Source organism: Cydia fagiglandana, chromosome 8, assembly GCF_963556715.1.
Source record: "Cydia fagiglandana chromosome 8, ilCydFagi1.1, whole genome shotgun sequence".
NCBI lineage: Eukaryota > Metazoa > Arthropoda > Insecta > Lepidoptera > Tortricidae > Cydia > Cydia fagiglandana.
Window position 1 is genome coordinate 6,494,804 of NC_085939.1, and position 23,691 is coordinate 6,518,494.

Sequence of the window (23,691 nt, forward strand, 5' to 3'; positions counted from 1 at the left end):
GTAACCTGTGTCCGAGCATGAGGTAGTTAGATTTATGGCAGTATCACCGAATTACAGTAACTAAGACAATATCTTAATCCATTTACATATATATCTTATTATTTAACTTCTTAAATTAGATGTGGAATAGTTTGCGATGTGTTATCATGGCACTGAAACCTAGTGCGTCGACTAACAAATACATATAAACAAATTTAAGCAAAACAATAAAGTTAAAAACTTTTTTATAAAATAGGAACTCAAGTAAATTGCAAATGAAGGTTTGGACTACGATCGACCAGCGCCGGCCCGCGTGGGTTGCGCGCGGGCCGGCGCGGGAGATACAGTCAGCAGCAGAAGTTGTTAGGCGTGCGAGGTGCTCTAAATTATCTTGACACGCTCTTGTTCTCTTAACAATAAAGTCGCGTCAAGATCATTTTGAACACCTGGCCCGCTTAGCGACTTCTGCTGCTGACTGTACATACTTCGACTTTAGGACAAATCTAGTAGATACAGTAAAATATTAGGTGTTACATAATTAAATTAAAATCAGTCTCAAATGGTTCCGCCGCTCGCGGCATCAGGTGACGGTGTGCGATACCTCGCTCTCGCTTAACGTGATATTTATTATAATCGTAGACAATAGAAAATATTCCAAGAACTTTGGCTCTATACCCTGGAGCGGTATCTCTAACGTATGAGGTAGATAATGGCACCGTAGCAATAACACTAATTACCATATTTTACGATACAACATTGCAACATGGAATTACAACTTCTAATTGAAAGTATCATTTAATTTGTACACATTACTTTTTGTACCAATAATTTCTTTGGGAAAAACTCTTTATATTTTACACCGTCTCGATCTACTCTAAGACCCTACGCTCCGTGACACTTTAACACTAATGAAAATAAAATAATAATAATCAACAAGTAGCACTGTTAAATACTTACATACATTTATCGTGTGCGCTAAAACATTGAGAACAATTACTCCGCGATGGTAAATTAGACAAAAACGAATACAATAAACACACTAACCCTAATAGGAAACTAATACCCGTAGAACAAATTGCGAAATATGCTCCATCCGCGCCCGCTGACACGGCAGCGCCGGCGCCGCTACCTTACCTAGTTACTCGGACCATGTGCGTTGTGCATTGCATCCACCCTATTCGATTCAAATATATACAATTTTCACATTAAATATTTAGATTGTATCTTAAAAACTATACGAAAACATCTTCTATTCAACAGATATCAATGCAACCCGTTCATGGTCCTTAATTTTCGCTATCAAAATACATTCAAAAATTTTGTAAAGTTTATTTAACATTTTCATTCATTTTCACGATTCCTTACATCTGTTGTACGATAACTGATTTTTACGGTCTTCGAGTGCCTTAACCAATCGCGTACAACAGATTTCGGATATTTGGTATACTTACATAGAAATATATTTACAAACCACATTTACTTTCCAGTACCAATTTCGTTACATCGGAAATGGCGCTGAAAATATTTAAAAATACCTACAAACTAATTGATAAATAATAAATAATTTTATTTAGGGACAGCATTATGTACAAAAGCGGTGCGCTCCGGCCGCGCGCCGCGCCGCCCGCCGGCTCTCATAGGTACTAAACTACAACTTCAACAAACAAACAAACAGCCCCTATAATTTTATTGAAGCAAAGCACCAGTATCGGTTACGTATTATCGGTCAGAAAACTTAAATTAATGCTTGTAAAAGCACAAAACGAGCTCGAGGCTATTGATTAAAAACTGGCAGTCGCGCACAAAAGAGGGTGATACTGAACCGGTTGTCGCAAGGCGAGGATCTGGGCGAACACAATGACGACCGCTTTGTTCGCTTTGAGGAATTCCCTTCAAATCAATACTTAATAATCAGCGATTGTGAACTAGCCTTTGTCGCGGAAAATAATAAGTCAATGTCGCGGCCTTCTCCGGGCGTATTCCGGTTCCCGCTCGGCGACGCCTCGGACGCGCCGCGCCGCGCCGCCGGCCTCATGGACCGTAACGTGCACATTTTTTGTCTACAATTGGAAACAATAGCAAACAACAATAAGTCACAGTATTACTTTTGTGCAACGGGTTCGATCTTTCTTAAGTTTGCAAATTTCGAAACAAAGGAACAAAACCATCGCATTTTTTCCTTCCCTCACCTTGCGATTATGCAAATGGTATAACAATAAAGTTTTTAAACTGTAACACGAATAAAAAGTGTCTTTATGGTAGACTTTGCAAATGCAAAATCATAAAAACTGAATGCACGACTACCTAACTAGACTGACTCAGTAGTGATTACCGCGAAAACGCGCAAAAAATTAACGGCTAGGAACTTTTTAAATGTTTGTTCTGAGAAGTATCTCCATGTCCAACTAAACATTATGAGATCTACATAATAAGATCGGGCTGGGACGGCGCGCATGCGACCGAGTATGGCGCGGGGTCTACGCGGGAGGAACTCGTATACCGGCTCAGCGGCGCGTGGAGCGCGGAGACTACGCGGAGTGCACGCGCAGGTCGGTGGGCGAGTCCGGCGTGGCCGGCCGCCGCGGGAGCGACAGGTCCTCGGGCTCCGTCTGCTCGGGCCACTCGTCCCAGCGCCAGTCGGCGGCCGTGGCCGCGGGCGGGCTCGGCGAGTCGGGCTCGCACCCGGTGCCGGCGCAGCGGTGCAGAGCGGCCGCCTGTCGCCGCCGGAAGCGCGCCCCGCAGCGGCAAGCGAACGGCGCATCACCCTCGTGCACCAGCGCGTGGGCTTTCAACTGGTTGGAGTCTGAGAAGCGCGCCGGGCAGCTCGGGCAAGCGTATGGCCGCTCGCCTGTGTGCACGCGCAAGTGCCGCCGCAGGTTAGCCACCTGCACGAAGTGGCGTGGACAGTGCGGGCAGCTGTATGGCTTCTCGCCCGTGTGCAAGCGGAGGTGTGTCTTCAGGTGGTGGTCGCGCGTGAACCGCTTGTGGCACTCACCGCACTCGAACGGCTTCTCACCAGTGTGGGTGCGCTCGTGGTTCTGTAGCACGTGTTTGTAACCGAAAGAGCGCGAGCAGATCTTGCAGGTGAATAGTTTATCTCTGGGCGGGTCGGCTGCACCGGGTGAAGACCCCGAGGAGGGCGGGGAGAGGGGTGCGGTTGTGTGCGAGGTGGTGACGGTGTCATCGAGTTTGGACGCGCGGCGTCGCTTGCGGGCGCGGTCCAGCTCCGGCGGAGGCAACAGAGGCGCGGGCGGGGACGGCGGCCAGGCGGCCAGCAGCGCGCCCGAGTACAGCTCGGCCGGCAACCCGGCCACTAGCGCCGCAGCCCGCGTCGCCAGCAGGCGCTCAGCTAACATCGGTAATGATTCTTGACGCATTGTTGATAGCGGTCTCACTGACACACCTGCGACAAAACATAACAAATATTAGTTTTGTTGATGCATTACTAACAACAAACGACATAATAATATTTTTCTGTTGTCAAAACTGATAAAGGTAGGAGACAACAAAATGCATATACCTATACTTATGTATAGGTGTACAGGTATCATAACTCTATCATGTCGTTAGGTGTAAACTCAAGACAAAAATTGTCATAGTCGGCATCACTTCCGTCACTCGTTAGTTTCGGCCTAAACAAACACGCCGTGGAACCTATCGATAGCGCACTTATCAGCAGCAGACGACAAAAAACGCGGCAAAAACCGTTGCCAGACGCTGCGGAGGAAACATTTGGTCGCAATCATGCCGATGCAGGTCGCTTCCGCCCCGACCTGTTGCGCAAATTGCCGCGAACAAGCCTTATGCCTCACTCCCGCATCCTCCGCCTAAAGTAATCTGTGTATTTTATTTAAATGTTAATAATAAGATTGGACTTGATTACTTGGTGTTCCTTCTAATTGTGTTATTCCCTTGTCATGGAAGGGGTGTCGTCCAGCAGCCCCGGCCCCGCGCCCGCGCTCGAGCGGACCACTTATAATGGAATTAATTATTCCTCGAGCGCCAAACTCCGCCCGCCCGCTCCGCCCAAATTATATTCAAATATTAATTTCGACGGAGAAAAGCCTTTTTGAGAGCACTTAATTAAAATTAGACAAAATCATAATTGAAAGTTCTCCTCGAGGCGTGAAGAGGCGGCGAGGAGGGAAGCTCCTTACATTATCTACTTAGCTGTGGAATTAATTCCGGGCCGAACTGTGGACTTAGCCGTCGCGCTTAATTGAAGGAGGCAAAATAGAATTACTGGACACTGCCGAGTGCCGCGGCGGTTCTTTGCGCCGCGCTTATGTTTCTTATTATAAGTAACAAAACACAGCATTTCTTCTTGAAACAGGCTCGGAAATAATGTTCAGTGAAGCTAATTACGTATTCTACCATCGGATGATGTAAAAAGTAATGAGATAATTTTAAAGTTTGTGATTAGGCGGCGGCGGCGCGCGGCACGTACCGCCGGCTTATCCCATAACTTTTTAATAACATTACTCGCTGTTTCGAGGCCGGGCAGCAAACCGAACTCGTGATGTGCCCTGAATTGTAATATGGACAAAATGTAAAAGTTGACTCGCCGAGTAAATACAGATGGAAACATCGGCTCCTAACTTATAGATTCGCTAATACTCTGCCGTCCTAAGTAGTTGATTACTTTGTCGGAATTAGGTACTTCAAATATGAGATAGGGTTTTTTTACAGTATGTAATCTTTATTGTCCCGGGGCAAATGATGGATAATCGATCAGGGCATTATGGGCACGGTTATTGGTGGTCGGGTGACAATACTAGTGATAAATTTCAACAGTACCCCACCCTTTCCGACGCTTTTTATGAAGCAAAGAGTTGTAATTATCCCCTCTTTATGTGCCATAAATATTTGTCAATAACCCGTACTTAATATTTTTATGATGAGGCCTATTGCCGCCTCGCCATAACTCATTATCACGATAAACATCCTGTGAGTGACATTATTATTGCAAATTAAGCTTCTGTTTTCGTAATACAAATAGATATTTTTATATTAGACACAAAGGAAGAAATAACTAAGAGTAGGTACTTATAGACAGTTACTTAATCGATAATCGCGTTACTTAGATAACAATTATATTATTAGAACGTTCATTTCTACTTGATGTACCTACTATTGCTTGAATAATGTTTAGAATATGTAGGTATACTTACTTATATCGAAATAAATACTAAGTATATGAAATAATCACGAATTAATGTTTTTAAAATTCTCTCTTATTCAATTAATTCGTTTTAAAATTTTGGATCTGTTGGGTTTATAATATCTATCATTACTCATTAGGTACATTGTATTAGCAGGTATACTCGCAGTTTTGTTAGGTACCCTAAACAATGAGCAAAATCAAAAGCATATTTATTTATAAGTACGAGTACGAGATGGACCTATGTACTTACAGTCGCCATCAGATATATCGGAGCGGCCAAGGTGTTCACAATATCTGAACACGCACTCTAACGCCCTAACAATAGAGGCGTGTTCAGATATTTGTGAGCGCCCTGGCCGCTCCGATATATCTGATGGCGACTGTACATATAGGCAGGGTTGGGCAGTATTTCAATTACATGTATTTGAAATACGTATTTGAAATACATTGTAGTATTTTGTATTTGTATTTCAAATACTACCTGGAAAAGTATTTTGTATTTGGTATTTCAAATACTGCACTCACATGTATTTTGTATTTTGTATTTCAAATACTTCAAGCTTCAAAATACATTTCTACAAAATACATTTTATTAAATTCTATGATCCTAAAATGGAACGTTTTTTTTTTAAATATAATGTACAACTTGTACGAGGGCAAATATGTACCATGCGCGAGTTATTCTGCGCGGAACTTTTCGTCAACAGCCAGGGGATAGAGTCATTACAGTAGTTTCCGTCCATGCTCTAGTTTTCGACCACTTGACAGATAGGCAAATAATATATTTCATTTTTAATTTACTATTTGCAGCAATGTAGGTTTATATTCAAATTTCGTCAAGTGGATGAAAACTAGAGCTGGACGAAAACAAGCGCAATGACCCTATACGTTTTTAGGAAAGGATATTCGTTAAACAAACTAAACGATTAGACAAAAAGAATTAAAAGTATTTTGTATTTTGTATTTGAAATACATTATTTTAAACACTGTAATTTGTATTTTGTATTTCAAATACCAGTCACCAAAGTAGTTTGTATTTGGTATTTCAAATACTTTTAAAAATGTATTTTGTAGTTTGTATTTGAAATACGTGGAAGCCAGTATTTTGCCCAACCCTGCATATAGGTTATACAACGGAACTAGTCGAAAAATTGAGGCTTCGTGTATATGTCGTAGTCAGATCGTATAATCCGCCGTATTACATTACGGCTAGCCGTTTTCAAAAACAGGGGCGTTTTGAAATGCGGCGGTTCAACGATTAGCCGGATTGTCACTGCGATACGTTCTTCAATAAGGCGGCCCACGTTTAGCCGCATCGTACATTGTAGAGTGACCAGTTCTTTCGGTCGCCTACGTAACCGGAGTTTGGCAATGTTTGCAATTTAATTTATTTCTACCATGGTCCCACCGCACTACATGTGTTTCTTTTCCAAAACATTTCCTTCACAACTTAAATAGACGGAGCCCCGCAAGCGGGGCTCCTATTTCTGGGCGGTTTGCCCTTCGGGCATCTGAAGTTACCTAACGAACCTAACCTAATTACCTACCTACGCTTTTTTCCCCAAAGTGTAATGTTTTCACGGACGTCTCACTTAATCAATAGGTAGGTAGGTTAGGTTCGTTAGGTAAATTTTTTTTGAAAAGAAACAGTCCGACAAACTCCAGATTTGATGGACACCCCAGCGTTTCTCAGGCAGCGCCACGAGTGTTAAAAATGGGAACTAAAACTGTCAAAGCGGCGGCTAATGACTCGCTGTATTACATTACGGCTAGCCGTGTTGAAGAACGTATGGCGCCGAATACATTCCGGCGGATTCTCATTCAGCCGCATTCAATATGGCTAATCGTTAAACCGCCGCATTTCAAAACGCCCCTGTTTTTGAAAACGGCTAGCCGTAATGTAATACGGCGGATTATACGATCCGACTGCGACATATATTTGACGCATTGTATCGGCAAGAACAATGAAAACAGGAGACATTTTATAGAAATTTCCTACCAAAGTAATTTAAGGCTTTAGAAGAATTAAGGATGATTCACGCTAGACCGGGCCGGGGCCGGGCCGGAGCTACCGGTGGTTCGTTTTCTATGGAGAACCACGTGATCGGTGATCAGCCGGCATAGAAAAAGACATGTCGGACGCCTCGGCCCGGGCACGGCCTGGTCTAGCGTAAGTCATTCTTTATCTATTTTCCTGTGCCGGAGTTTTGTTCAATATTCAGTTAGTTCACTCGTACGCCCTGTGTACTTAGGTCCTTATAAAGTTTATGGTTTAAGTTTGTGTGGTTTATGTTACCTAATTTTAATTTCTAAATAAATAAATAATATTTGATACAAATTTGGTTGACTGTAGAGATATGTATACTGAAAATCGTAAGTAGTTCAAGACCAAAAAATAAAAGACAATGTTGCCACTTTTTACTCGCGTCTTGTATTTATGTAAAAATAAGTAAATATTTTTTTTTATCGTATGAGTAATGGTAACATTCCATTTCTAACCGCAGCTGCACTACCGGTACTGAACGCGTCGCTGTCATTGTCAATTTCCATAGTAAAATTGACAGTATTGCAGCTGTCGTTGGAAATGGAATGTTACCCTAAAATTACCAATTAATAAGTTATCTTAGCGTGTTTATTTATAAAAAAGGAATTTACTATTTTACAAACGATTTATTGCAGCGGCAACATTATCTTACTTTTTTTGGTCTTGAACTACGATTTTCAGTTTAGTTTGTGCAATAGTGAGTGGTACTAGTGGTGGGTTAGCCGTGTCCCAATTCGGCCACGTAGGTAATGGGATTACCCGCAAGACACGCACTCGCACAGATTACGCTTCTACGGTTTCGTACTTTAGGGTTAAGCGCCGCGAGCCGAATTTCTTCGGCTTCGTCTTTATGTAATGTTTTCGGTATCTATTTTACTAGGGTCATTTACTAACCCGGGGTTCACCGGTTAAACCAGGAGTTACATGGTTACCAGTACAATTTGACACTGGGTTAACGGTTTAACCGCTTAACCCCGGGTTAGTGGGACGAGTGCAAGTGGCCCTTATACAAATACGTAGTGATTCTAAGTTACTTTGTCACCTGATTTTGCACCTTATTGAGGACCTAGTTTAACGTGGCTTGTTGGGACATTTTGGTTGTTCATTTTACCCCTTCATTTAGTGATTAGGTATTATTTGGGGTGTTTCGGATTTGAAGATGTTTGCTTATTTAATCAGACCGAACACACAGCTCGTAAAAAATCTTATAATAAGTTACTCTGTCCTGTCTGAGAAAAAAGTAACTATGATGGAAAAGGGTAAGTATAGCCAGACCGTAAAAATTCTGCAGGGATTTTGATAGCCCACACAGTGAAAATGTCATTTTAAACGTCAAACTTCTATGAAATTACGACGTATACATAACACTTACACTGCGTGGGCTATCAAATCCGCTGCAGACTTTGTTTGGTGCGACTATAATAAAATTTTCAGTTACGATGCTGCACAGAAATATGAATGTACTATCATCTTGTAGAGTTTGTTATCATGAATTGACATTACCTTATTGGTGAAAAAATAGTAACAGCGAAAAACGGATGATGACCATGTGCAATTGTGCAGGAGGCATAGCCTATGACACATGGTATAATAATATACTCCGCCTGGTACTCTCTTCCCGTCTTTTCTAGGTCACCTGACTGACACAAGCCTACGTCATCATGCGACAGCGCTATATGATAATATGCGATAGCGCTATATATAGTCACTCTGGGAAGAGAAGACCATGTTTTATTAGACTATGCTATGACAATTGTTTGACAGAAAACGAAACGAAACAAATCTCTCTATCACTCTTCCATATTAGTGCGATAGAGACAGCGTTGCGTTTCGTTTCCCTGCGAGCGAGTGTCATCTTGGCTAGGCCCCCAGTTGTGCACGCTTGGAGTTGCAAGCTTCCATAAGCAAACGTATTCCTAATTTTCCTCTCTGGATATGAACATTATTGAAAATATTTTAACACAATTTGTTGTATATCAACCACAGGTATGCCCCTAGGTTTGTTATTTCGAATTTATCTAATCTAATACCTTTAAACGGGCAATTCTTGTTTATTTATACATTTCGGGGATCTCTGAAACGGTTCTAACGATTTCGATGAAATTTGCTATATGGGGGTTTTTGGGGGGCGATAAATCGATCTAGCTACGTCTTATCTCTGGGAAAACACGCATTTTTGAGTTTTTATGTGTTTTCCGACTAAAGCTCAGTCTCCGATATTAATTATTACAATAATTAGGAGCATTTTAAAATGTGTATGAAAACTGTCTTTTGCTCCTAATTTCTACAATAATCTAAAAAATCAAAAAAGTCAAACGTAGGGGAATAACTATGATAAATATATGTACATCAAATTACAAAAAAATATTTTCCATAATGTCAATATGCAGAGAGGATAATGGGGACTACGTTTGTATAGAGAAACGGCCGTCCCCTTTCCTCTTAAGTACAGTCACCTGCAATAATATGTTACACAACAAGGGCAGCAAAAATATCTGACACTACCTTATTTATAGAGCCATAAGACCGTGTCACATATTTTTGTTGCCTTCGAAGAGTAACATGTTATTTCTGATGACTGTATGTACCGTCAGATGGGAAAATCGTATAATGGGTATAGACATATTTTTACCCACTAAGCTACTTTGCCTTGCCTTGTTAAGGTCGCCGGAAGACGCTGGATGCGGGTCGCTTCCAACCGGCACGTATGCATACGCCATGGAGATCCAAGGGGGAGGCCTATGTTCAGCAGTGGATGTCTTATGGCTGAGATGATGATGATGATTATGAAGCTACGTTGAGTAAATATTAATAACCAGCAAACTTTTGAATATACTTATGGCGTCAGCGATTATGTTAAACAATCAAGCGATTTGCGACCGTTATCCGGAGGTGAATCACGCGACGCGATTCGAGATCGGCAATTAGTTGGATAGTTAATATAGTTATTGCCAATTTTCTACCCATTTACGATAACCCTAAATTACCTCATTAGGTAATATCGTTGGCCATTACTGGCCGAGATATTTAAACATATTTAAATATTTTTATCGTTTATGTTACAGCATACCAATTATAACCCGTATTAGTATTTGTTATGTATATTAATTCTAGCACATTTCCTGTATTTAATGAACTGCATGTGACCCTCATCACTTTATATTAACTGTAAAATAATCCTACAGCTTATCAGAGTTACTTAATAGTAAAAAAGCGAGTGTTATCTTAGACGTACTTACATCATTTACGGCTTTGTATAGACTAGAATCTAGATAGACAGTATATTAGGCCGAATACACAAATATTAATCATCGCACGACAGCAGACGTAGATTTAGACCAGTTCCATTATACTCGTAGGATTATTAACAGTGTCTGTGTTTATACGTACGCAACCACATAAATAATTATCGTGATATTTACCAATGTATACTGTATTTCAAATGAAAACGGTTATGATTAAGAAGTATTACGATGTAAATATCTAATTTTTTGGACGCGTTTTTGACGAATTGTCATCATACGCTGGCTGGCTGGCTGGCTATGTACATATTTTGATGATGTTTGATAGTAACTCCATCAGACAACCAAAATGGTCATCAAAATTACCAAACATTTAGTCAAAAATGTGTCCAAAGAAATTAGAGGATCCAAATGGCCTAGTATTGATCTTTTTATAGCTATTACCAAGACAACATAAACAATATCACTTCTTAAAATTTAAAATAGTAAATATATAAAGATAATCCTGCGTATAAAATACTTACTACGGTAAAACCGACGTGAACTTTTGTTTCGTGTTTCATTATTAAACAGATGTCATTACTATGTTGTTTACTTTGAAGCACAAAAGCAACAGAAATGTCAGAATTGTTTAACTGAATAAAGGGTGCAGGTGTACATCATGAAATTAATTAGGTAAAACAAATTAATCATAGTTCGTGCTACGCGGTAGAGTTTCGTAGCCGCTCGTAGCACCCGCTACGCGCTCGGCGGCGAGGCGCCTACGGTTCACTGAATCTGCAAAGCTCGACATGAATGCAAAATACATGTATGTGTGTGAGGCGGCGCGGCCAATCGCGGCGCAGCACCCACGCACGCCGCGCGCCGCTAACTTTCAAAACTTTTCCCGCACATGCACTTCCTTCAGATTCAGCGAACCGGCAGCACGACATATATTCACGAACCTCTCGAATTCTGTGTCGACTGCAGCGATAAGGCCATCTCACATCAGTTCAGCTAGAATGCATTTATTTGCACCACGGGAAAGTTCTCAAGTCCGGATAGGGACACGTATGTAAACAGTTCACGTTCGAAGTATGAGACGAGCACGTCGAAGGCGCGATGACATGTTCGCACGGCGCGGAGTCGCGATCGTGAATGATGAGGTCGGTGCGTGCGGGCGCGCTCGGTGTGACCTACCACAACACTGGCGAGCGGCGCGCCGCGGCCGGCCGCCCCTCGCTCTGAACACACCCCACGCCCTGCCCGCCCCGCACCCCGCGCCACCACCCTCCCCCGCGCCCCGCGCTCCGATGCACTCCACGTGCACGCATTGCATTCACTTTTTATGGCCGCTACTACATTATGTTCCTTCCTGGAGTTGTTTTTTACCCGCGGCACATAAGCACTTTTTTATGATTACGGCCGCTGCTGTGCGGGGCGGTGCTTTCTTCGGCTGCAGCTAATTGAAAACGCACTTAGGTTCATCTGTTGCAGTTATTATTAGTCATAATTGCTTCTAACGATTTATCGCTCTCCACTTGACGCTACTAGACAGAATCTGGAAAAACTTTGATTGATTAAATTAGTGCAGTAATTAAAAATAGTTGTTCCAAAAATCATCATTGTCATATTTGCTGCAAATCTCGTTTCGAAACGGGTCGATAATTACTAAGCACTTATAATGAATATCTAGGGTTACTTAGGTTCAATTAATAACGCATCAAAAAAATAATCGGTTGGAATTACCAACTTCGATACTGTACTTACTGTACTTTGTTATAATGTTGTTTATTTTTTTATTAGGTATATACTTATTCGTAATCGTAATCTTCTCCTCAATTTTGCGCTTTTCTGGCTGAATCCTAAAGGAGCCCAGAATCCGCTTTTGGCATCCTAGAACCCAAAAATTGACGGCACACTTGTTTGTACAAAAACAATATTTCCATTTTATCGAAGAGCAACTGGTAAATGGCATTCATTTCAAACAATTATTGAAATATTGATTCCTTGTAATCTTAGCACTGCTATTTAATAGTAACCTACGTACTTCGCTGAGTAGATATTCTGTGAAAAATCTGGTAAATTGTTTAATGATATTTCGTAAATAACTTCCAAGAATCTCATTTGTATGAAATTGTGTAGGTAATGAGAACGTAATAGGTAGACGTTCTTCAATTTTATTATTTACTGTAGTCATTACTATGACTACAGTAAATAATAACTACTTGGGCTACTGCCCACGTAATGGAGTCTACGTTTGGGTTGTCATCCTTATCATATTTTATTTATTTATTTAATCTTTATTGCACAAAAGAAAAATCTTATAGTACAAAAGGCGGACTTAATGCCATAAGGCATTCTCTACCAGTCAACCTTAAGGCTAAGCAGAGAGATTGTGAGCGGTGCTATAATTACAACAGCAAAAACGAACAATAAATTACGTATAACATATTAATTACCTATACAAATATACTGTACACAACTGTGTGTATTTTCTCTCTGTGCAACGACGTTTGTCAGTCCAGGGTGTTGAAGCCGCATCTTCTTCTCACTACAAGTGTGCGTTTTACTTTCACTCTGTTACTTATTTTATTACCTATCCTATAGTCTGTAACTTTTGATGTTTAAATAAAAGTAAAAATTTGTACTTTTTGGGGTAGTTATAATATTTATTTGTTACAAAACCGCCTGGATCAGTCACTGAACGACCAGACTTTAACCATTATTTGATCGTGTACTGTTTTCATCTACCCTCAACTGGTTTAAAGAGCCATTTGAGGGTAGATTTTTTTACTTTTATTTAAATACCCAAAGATACAGATTATAGATACCTACTAAAACAAGTTTGCTTGGGCAGATTGGCTAGAAGATAGTCCAATTTCAGTATATTTTGATTTTGTTTAAATGTTCGTTTGATACTGACTGAAGAGCTGCTGGTCATAACATTACCACACACATGGTCATTACATTATCTTTAGTACTTAATCTAACTTAATATAGGTTGGTATATCTATATAGAAAGAAGTTTCCACTTAAGACGAAAGCGGGCGAAGTCATGTGAAAGCTGTTTCCCACTGACGTCCAGTTTTTTGCAGGTACGGTTTTCTGCAGGATCCCGTTTTACCTATACGTGCTAATATAGAAACTTTCACACGAGCATTCTGTTTGCGGTATACTGCACGCATACTTACTACAGAAAACTGGATCCTGCAGAAAACCGTACCCGCAAAAAACTGTAGGTACGTTAGTGGAAAAGAACTCTGTCATGGAGACTGGGAACTACCTTTGTATGGAGAAGTGGTCGTCCACAGAGGACGGAAGGGTAGTGACTATTCTCTTAAGGTTTCTTTTATTGTTTGTTTCTGGAAATGTGCTCAAAGAACTCGCCTATTCATAATTTTAATTAATGAAAGTCCTTAAATAAGAGCAAGAACTTAAATTAGAAGAAGAGTTGCTGAAAGAGCAGTAAAGCCTTCTATTAACACATATTTAACGCAGTTACTACTACGATGTTTATATCACCTCAGTCTAACTTACAGTATTTTATTTCAGATTTCGATACCGTTAAGCTGGTCACTGATTTGTAACATTTCGGTATAAGTAATGTAATACGAGACATAGCTACATTACCTACAGCTACACTACCTAGTACCTACTCACTTGAGTACCAACCTCTCCTTACCTAGTATGCTTTATTTCCCAATTCAACGATAAATTTAAATTACAGTGAAACGTAATTAAAATGATATATATAACATTCAGTAGTTAAATTAGTCTTCCCGAACTTGCATACATAATCAAGGCATCGGTGGGTTAAACCCGAGGCCTGCAATTAAACTCATTAGAAGACGGGTCGCCGCTACGCTTCGTGGACTACAGTAAGTCGCGGCTTCTGTTGCAATCAAATGTTCTTGCGGTGCAATTAATAAGTGTCAATAGAAATGATCAGCTTTAGCGACCGGCAATACGTTACATCGGTTCGAGCGTGTTCTCCGACGGCCTTCAAACAGCAGCCGGCAATTATTAGCCCAAAGACAACACATAAAGAGCGTGAGTGTCGCAGCACGGTGGCGGATCGCGTAAATTGAGCGTTTTTATTGAGCCCTGCCCGAGCCGCGGCTATTTCTACAAATTCTACTATTTTTACCATTTGTGGGCACGCGCCGCCCCAGCTCTCTTTTTATCCCGCGCACCCGTCTATCGCACTATTATTAGAAGTGAGATATGGTTTTTTGTTTTAAGGAAACGGACATTATGCTCCTGGTGATGCTCATAAAACTGGCAGCTTCCAGAATTAGACTTATTTTATATGATTACCGTTTTCAAGTTTCTATAATTCGTTCCTAAACAACATTTAAACATAGTTCAGTATTTCTGAGAGCAGTAAAACTACTTATTGTTGCCCATTAGCTACTGCGTTTGTTATCTTTCAAAATAAATCAAATAAAATTTCGTAAAGTAAAAAATAACAGACTTTGCACAATGCACAATGAAAAAGCTCCTTAGTTTTTTAAACAGTGCTCCCACCTGCTGAAGTCGCGTGCTCAATGCTGCCGCAGCGTCGTCGACTTTATGGTCTTTTACTTAAAGTTCATTTCAGTTTATACTCATATAATGCAAGGCAGTTTTTTAAGATAAAAAGTTTGTTTTATCTCATTCTATAGTAGTGCTTTGTCCTTGTCGGAGGATGTTTAAGTTTGTTATCTCGCACACGCCGCACCTTGCGTTCGGGAGCGGGCGCTGTTCCGCAGATATCTATAAATTAGGCGACAACAGCGCTTTGTCCCGAAATATTTGCAGATAAACAATTAAGTTTGCCAGCCAGCAGGTGTTTTTGATCTAATCTTAAATCAACACGATCATTGGCTTGTTAATTACGTCAAATATACAACTTTAGATCAACTTTTGATGCAAAAAAGGATAATGCAGGTGTCGCTCGAATTTAATAAACCGTAAGCTCTAATGGTTTTTGCCCCAAGCTTGTAAAATAAAAGTCGTGAGACTAACACCAAATTTTCTTGTTGATACCTTTCTTGGCGGCCGGATTTTCTCTACGACTAGTTAAAATAAACTTATATTTTAGTCTATACTGGGTGTGGCGGGTAATGCGAGCAAAAAATTGAACTGTAGGCTGTACTCCTCATACTGACCAACATTTGTTCGGCAACTTTGTGATTTGATTTTTAATACACTTTAAAGTCGCAATGTATTGCGAGTTTTGTTAAGTTTAAGGCGTGACAAGCAACGTCACTCACAATGATATGGCGTGGCGATGGCGTCCATTTGAAGATAATATTTATTTTGTATGAAAAATAGGGACTCTAAATACTTCATAATTTTTTTAAGTTGTTGAACAAAAGTGTCACCATTTGAGGAGTACAATCTATGTTTTAATTATTTGCTCGTGTTACGGGCCACACCCGGTATACAAACTATAGACTAAAACATATACAAAACAATAGCGTACGAGTACGCAATTCCTCGACCACCGAGTAAAAGCGAAAGCCAGCTACGAGGGATTGTTTGTTTGGAGGAGCCGGGCCGCCGCCCCCGCCCGCCGCGCGCTCATCAAAAGGAACCAACTCTTTGAAGACTGAAACCACAATTAAGCCTTACCGAAGAGAATTCAAGGACGCATCACTCCGCTTCCAAATGAAAGGGATTTGTGAATTTCGTCTAACACTTTTACTTCCTTTTATTGCGAGGGTTATTTGCAAAACTCTTTGTCTAAAGGAACCCTTTTAGATGGACCACGCATTATTGTTGTTCGTCGGTACCCTTTCACTTTCTTGACTTTGTTTTATTTTACGTCACAAAAGATACTTTGTAACAATATGCAACTATTTCGGTCAAATGTCACAATGATATACCTAAAGAGCGGAAATTTAATTAAAGTAAAATAACCTTACACGACGTAATAAAATGACATAATAAATAGGAGCTCATTACAAAAAGTAATACATAACTTGATGGTGGTAGTAGAATCACTAATATTTACTACTTTATTAGTAGGTGTACTAGGTATAATCCCATCAAAAACATAAATGTAAAAAAGGAGAGCCAAGTTCAATACAAAAATTATGCTTGGCTGTGGGGTTCGCCGCAAAAAGAATGGAGATTTAAATGAGTGCCAAGTTCTATGCAAAATCCAAATATGTATTTATAGGAACAAAATAACATTATAAACAAGTATTAAACTCTATTTCTTTGCTTTATTGGATACCTATAACAATTGCTGTTATTTAAAAAAAATGCGAGATCTTAAAGCAGGTTAGATTTGACTTGGCCAGTTTTCATTACATCAGTCATTTTATAAAGTTATTCAACATATATATTTTGTAATTCTGATAAAAACTGGCCAAGCCAAATCTAACCTACTTTAAGATCTCACATTTTTTTTAAATAACAGCAATTGTTATAGGTATCCAATAAAGCAAAGAAATAGAGTTTAATACTTGTTTATAATGTTATTTTGTTCCTATAAATACATATTTGGATTTTGCATAGAACTTGGCACTCATTTAAATCTCCATTCTTTTTGCGGCGAACCCCACAGCCAAGCATAATTTTTGTATTGAACTTGGCTCTCCTTTTTTACATTTATGTTTTTGATGGGATATCAATACTTTTTGTAAAGAAAACTAGGCAGGTATTGAGATTTAATGTTTTTTCTTGTGTTTCCGCTGCATGTTTTTTACTTCTGTTCTTTGTATTAATTATGTGGTGCCGCGCGCCGCCAACGACACACCGTTGGCCGGTTGTTTAGCGCGTATTACAGGTTTTTTGTATGGGGACCCCTCCTATTTTTTAACTTTTTTTATTTTTAGATTTTTTTCCTACGCTTACACACAATTACCGAGCTGGATTCCAAATTTCATCCTTCTAGGTCATCTGGAAGTAGGTTAGGTTTAGGTACTATATGTCAGTCACAATAAAAAAGAAATTTGTATGGGGACCCCCCCTATTTATTAACTTTTTTTTGTTTTTAGATTTTTTCCTATGCTTACACACAATAACCGAGCTGGATTCCAAATTTCATCCTTCTAGGTCACCTGGAAGTAGGTTAGGTTTAGGTAGTATATGTCAGTCACAATAAAAAATGGTTTTTTTGTATGGGGACCCCCCCAATTTTATAACTTTTTTTAATTTTTAGATTTTTTCCTACGCTTTCACACAATAACTGAGCTGGATTCCAAATTTCATCCTTCTAGGTCATCTGGAAGTAGGTTAGGTTTAGGTACTTATATGTCAGTCACAATAAAAAATGGTTTTTTTGTATGGGGACCCCCCCTATTTCATAACTTTTTTTAATTTTTAGTTTTTTTCCTACGTTTTCACACAATAACTGAGCTGGATTCCAAATTTCATCCTTCTGGGTCATCTGGAAGTAGGTTAGGTTTAGGTACTATAGGTATGTCAGTCAGTCTTAAAATTTACGATTTTTTGACCTTCATATCTTTATAACCGTTTGAGCTAGCTTCATGAAATTTGGGCTTCTAGATGTCCTTATGGATATAATTAAACACACGTAGTTTTATGTGTTTACGTTAAAGATGTTTTGAGTTATAGAAGGGTCAAAAGTGGCACCAAGTGGTTCGTGTAATATTACACTTGGCGCTGGCTAGCCAGTTCCTTTGCTTGAACTTGGCTTGACACGCTGCCGCGTGTCTAGATCTTACCAACGTAATGTCTATCGATGAAATGTCTTTAAGACTATTTAATTCGTACCCTATCAATGCCGATTCTAGTACATTTTTTGCCAATAAGGCAAACACACACTTTATAAATACATATTTACACAATCAGTGTGTTATATGCCAAATTATCTTGTGAGAGCGGTTTTTTTAACACGTCGTGAAATATTTACAAAAAGAAACGATAATTTTGCAATATCGTTTATCTTTAAAGACTACCGACGACGCTACTCTAGCAGCTTCCTTATTGTGGATAAAGATAAACTGCAAAACGATAACGTCTCTCCTAAAAATTTAAAGCGAAAGTTTTCGAAAGGGTCCAACATGAAAGCGTTCCGACACTAAACGAAAGAATATGGGAAGCTGTAATCATTTTGTTATCTAAGACAAAGCTAATTGCAACCCAGTTTCGCAAATTGGAGCACAACCCAACCATTTTTTGCTAAACACAAGACATGCTTCGACAAAAGAAAGAATCCTTGCGAAACTTTTTGCTACAACAGTGACAATAGCGTCGAGATAACTTATAATCCTATCGGACAATAGGAGCTAGCATTGACTCTATTACTTATATTGTTTTGCATTCCTTAAAGTGCTGTGAAAACAAATGTTTACTTCGAAATTGGGTAAAAATTGGCATTTATGCAAATTTAATTACGTAACTATTAGGAAACAAGTTTTTCCGACGTTAAAGTAATAGTCTGGCTGAGAGCGGGCCCACTGTGCCGGTGGCGCGACAGATGTGCGCGCACGGCGCTAAAATTACTAAAATTGTGAATATTTCATTCACATGATTGCGCGCTCGGCCGTTACGAATCAATCGCACACAATGGACTCGAGTTTCAGCCAGTTTTTTTGTGTTTGTATGGGATTTTAATGTAAATTTTGGTAAGCTTTGCACAAAACCTGGTTCTCTATTATGATTGCGGAAGGGCGGTTGATCAAGAATCAATACCGTTTTGTAACAATCTTGTGATTGATTACAAACTTGTTTGCTTAGATTGACGTTTCTTTGTTGAGATTTTGATAAAAGTCAGTTGCAATAATTATACACTTTTATACTATAGCCTTGATAATTTTTAATTAAAACCATTCTGAAAATTATCTCAACCTACAATACACATAATTATCAATAGATCGACCAATAAATAAATCCAGCCGGCTGGTTATCCGTATACGTTTCTGTTTCAGTGAATAGCTTCCAGTGAGATATTGACATGGTTGATGTGATTTGATCCTTACATTTCTTATTCTTGCCCCGAGCAGATTTCTTTGGCACATATCGTTCCGCTAGGCCGCGCAGGTGAGAGCCGACGCGACGGTGACAATCGTACGGGAATAAAGTATAAAATATCGCCTCCAAAGGATTCGCATTGAATATTTATCCCTAGCCGCGTAGCCCTGTCCGAGCTCCCTTTGTTCTCGGCGGCCGTTTAAACTTTTGATTCTGCAACTGGCAACAATCAACTGGACCCTCGTAATTTTCTAAAAGATCGTATTTTCTTTCTTGTACAAGCAGCAGTAATCCTTGTCTCAATGTGTTAAAAGTGAAGTTGGCTTGTGTGCCGCGAGGGTGGTTCCGTCCGGCCCCTACACCGTTGGCTATTTCTATGCTTGCGTCACGGGCTCTCCCCTTCCGGGTGTGATGAATAATTCCCTTTTTCTCCGGGAGAGTATTGTCCTTGCCAACTATCCCGGCGACTCGATACGCACCGTCGGCCGCTCCGCATAAATGTGAATTATATCCTGCACTATCCCACTTACAGAAGTCCTCTTTTTATTTCAACGGTAAAACTGGATTTATGTTTTCTCCCGAGCGGACATTACGGCCAGTTAGGCCGCATACTCTATATGGCTAGGGTCGCATACTCGATTCGTAGGGTTACATAGACGTAAATCATGTCTTTTTACATTGCCTATTTGGCAGACATGTGAGTAATCGGTATTCAGTTTAAAGCTTTAGGTAAGTTACAAGTAAAATTACATTACTGTTTTGTATGTAAACATTGTAAACTGTATATATTTGATTTTATTATATTTTTTCTATCTGTAGTTTAAATTAAGTTATGTAGGCATAATGATGTTGTTAAGTACGCCAGTAAGTTATTAATTGAATTATATGACATCTACAACTAAAATGAAGAAGCCCTCTAGTGGCCGAGGCTGGAATCCAACCTGCGTTTTTAGTTTACGTCCTGGCTACTACTTAGACCACCCGGCGACACAAATAAAAAAATGATTAATAAAATAATATGAATCCTTGCCCAGTTATGTACGCCCTAGTTAGGTCCACGACTGCAGGTAGGTATAACTTACAACCATGTTATGATACGGAACAACCATGATAAGTGAACTATGTTTGCACCGAATAAACAACTAGTAAATATGATAACTTGATAACGAATCATTGTTTACCTACATGAGAGTTGAGACTCTGTGAGTAGGTAAAATATATGATCAAGATTTAAAACTTTGATCTACTTATAAATATTTTATTTCGATTCTACATACAAATATATTATGTTGGGAGGTAGGGGCTGTCCATAAATTACGTCATCGATTTTTGACGATTTTTGACCCCCCCCCCCCCCCCCCCTATAATCATCCAAAAATCATGCTTCAAATGACCTCATTTTCTCCTACTTCATGCTACCGTCATCCGATGCCCAGACCCCCCCCCCTAAATTGAAATGACGTAATTTATGAATAGCCCTGTACCTACTATACACGATATTTGTGGCTATTAGTATCTTTTATTTTGTTGGCAGCAATGCTGTTATACGTTAATGTTAATAACATAACATTTATGGTTAGAGTAAAGAATACGATACAGATCCGGTACATCCTTTCGCAGCTATGATTGCGACGTTGCGTAGGTACGCGTAAGTCGTAACTATTTTCTGTCCACGTCGAAGGATTAATAGCGGGGTGTGGGAGCGGGTGGCTGGACTAGCGGGACGGGAGGCCTGCACTCGGACGCCGCTCGATCACTCCTTCTTGCCCCATTCATGCCGTCCCGAACGTCTTTCAAATGTCGCGTCGCGCTTTTGTGTCACTCCTTGCTCGCTCGCCAAACTGTCACCCTTTGTGACTTGCGTTATACGCGTCTTATCCGCTGTCAAACGCCTTGCACAAATTCAAAAATAACATCGACAGATTTACATTTTTTTCGTACTGTCCTCTACAAACGTAAGATAAGTTTAGCGTTGGACCCTTTGTTTGATGCAAACAAGGGATTTCTGTTGCTTATTTGTCCGGTCAGATCATGAATGAAATCATATAGGAAGGTAGAGTAGAGAGAAAATAAGTAGGTACCAACAAAGTAAAGTAATAATATTTTCGCAATTGTTTTTTGTATGTAGATATTATTAAAGTGAAAACTTCTTTAGCGGCGCTTTGCACTTATTGTGATGGGGAAAAAATGTTAAACACGCGAGAGCGTAAGACGTAAGACGCTTCGTAAGACGGACACGTGACCTGATCGAAAAACTGTTACTATGTCATTGAGTTTTCACTTCTGCCGGCAGTCCCGGAGTGCAACCAGTTTTTATAGATATTTTGTTTCAGATAATGAGCACACCACTTGGAATTTGGTATTATTATTCTTACTACAAGTCTTTTAATTCTTCACTCATGAACTGATGCCTAATAAGTAATAACATTGCATAATAACCATTATCACGTGTAATTTCAAAATTATTCAACACAAATAATTTGTTCGGGCATAAATTTATTACCGGTATCAATAAAAATCAAACGGGCAGTATTTATTTGCAATATTTCTGTGATCGAGATGTACTCTATTCTGACATAGTATTTACGGAAGGACAATTCATTATCAGATTTTTTAACATAAGTAAAAACTTAAACAAAAACAAACTGCCACGTAAAGTACCAATGCATTAAAAAATCAATTACGGTCCAAGTGTGACCAAAATATGCAGGCAGTTTTTACTAAAATAAAAATACGATTAGGATACGTGTGGCGAGAAGATGTCTCGCAACACAATAGTGGACTTGACGTCAATTTGCAATTTTTAAAAAAGTAGTCCCCGTGCCGCCGCGCGCGCCATTGTTGTGCACCGAGATGCATAATTCCGCGAGCACACGTCTGTTTTTTACAGAAAAAAATAAAGAGAATATATTTAAAAAAGTGACCTAGAGAACGATTATGTAGGTAACGGGAATCCGTTGGACGACACCGCCTATTGAATGTTTTTTGACCCGCGGACCTTCGGCAACAGGCGAGATGTCCAGGTGCGATTTAATATAATAGACATTAAAAATACCGTTTTCGTTATAAAAATGCTTTTTGTTAGTTTTTACGCGATAAGTAGGGGTTCTAAAATGATTGAAAAAATTTAAAGTGACCGTTTATATAGCTCAAAAAAGCATTTCCAAAAAAAATTAAATAAATTAGTTCTTAGGTGAATAACTATATAAAGCAACGGCAAATAGCTTCCCAATTTTATTAATACTTATTCACTTACTTACCAAGTTACCAACTTTGTTAATACCTTAATACTCAGGTACTTTTCGTTTTTCTTATTATCATTAAACAAATTTAGTAACATGTGTAACAACATAGAAAAAATTACTTTCTCAATGTAATCATAATTACAACTTAATTTTGGGCAAATGTTTAGATATTAACAGTTTTGCAACCTAGTATTCCGCAATTTATGTGTAAATACCCAGTTTGATCCTTATAAAATCACTTGTTTTTATTTAGATTTACTTACCTACCTACTACCTACACATTTCTAAAAAATTACAAAAAAAAAAACAGAAACAGTGCATTATTGACGTCTATCCCATCTAATTTGACCGAGGTAGTTAGTATCTTCTTACTTAAGTAAGGGTCACTTGCACCATCCCACTAACCCGGGATTAAGCGGTTAAACCGTTAACGCAGTGTCAAATTGTATTGGTAACCATGGTAACTCCAGGTTTAACAAGTTATTCCCGGGTAAGTGGAATGGAATGGTGCAAGTGGCCCTAAATGATTAGGTTTATAGCCGGATACTCATTAGCTTTAAGTTTAAGTTTATAAAATACATTATGTATGTTAGTCTGTAAGGTATTTGTAATATGGGCCTTGTTGCCTGAATTAAATTTCTAAATAAAATAAATAAAAATAAAATTAGCGAGCATAGTGTGTGCGTGGTTCGCAGGTTTGCGAAACCTGCGAACCACGAACACACTATGTTTTTTTGGTTACAGTACATGCAACGGTTACGGTTACGGCTCGCTAATGAGTAGGTATCCGGCTTATAATATTGTTGAAAACTGTCACAAGCTGAGAATGATTGTCTACCCTGCAGAATCAGCCAAGGAAGCAATTTGCGCCCCACAGCGATAAGGGCCCGGTCACAGCGAATCATATCTGAGCGAAAAAGAAGTAGTCTGCCGTATTCGAACTTCAAGATATTCGCAAGAGACGACACGTACTAGATCCATTCTGCAGAGTATCTCCAGAATCGCGCAAATGTCAAATTTGACAGGTTGGATCTTAAACATATCGTTATCGTATCTTGGTGATGTCTAAAAGATATCTAATAAATGTCTATTTCAAAATCCGAATCG

The 23,691-nt window shown here is 39.4% G+C and overlaps 2 protein-coding genes across 2 annotated transcripts in view; both read right to left on the reverse strand.

Annotated features, from left to right (window-relative positions):
* LOC134666552 (eukaryotic translation initiation factor 3 subunit M) overlaps positions 1-23,691 on the reverse strand; it is a 157,919-nt gene that overhangs the window by 54,935 nt on the left and 79,293 nt on the right. The gene's annotated exons all lie outside the window — the stretch shown is intronic.
* Positions 1,431-11,656, reverse strand: LOC134667015 (protein krueppel-like). Its single transcript, XM_063524321.1, has 2 exons — positions 11,374-11,656; positions 1,431-3,382 (listed from the first exon to the last, which is right to left on the reverse strand). Exons 1-2 carry the CDS (start codon positions 11,408-11,410, stop codon positions 2,508-2,510), a joined length of 912 nt encoding a protein of 303 aa, XP_063380391.1. The 5' UTR covers positions 11,411-11,656; the 3' UTR covers positions 1,431-2,507.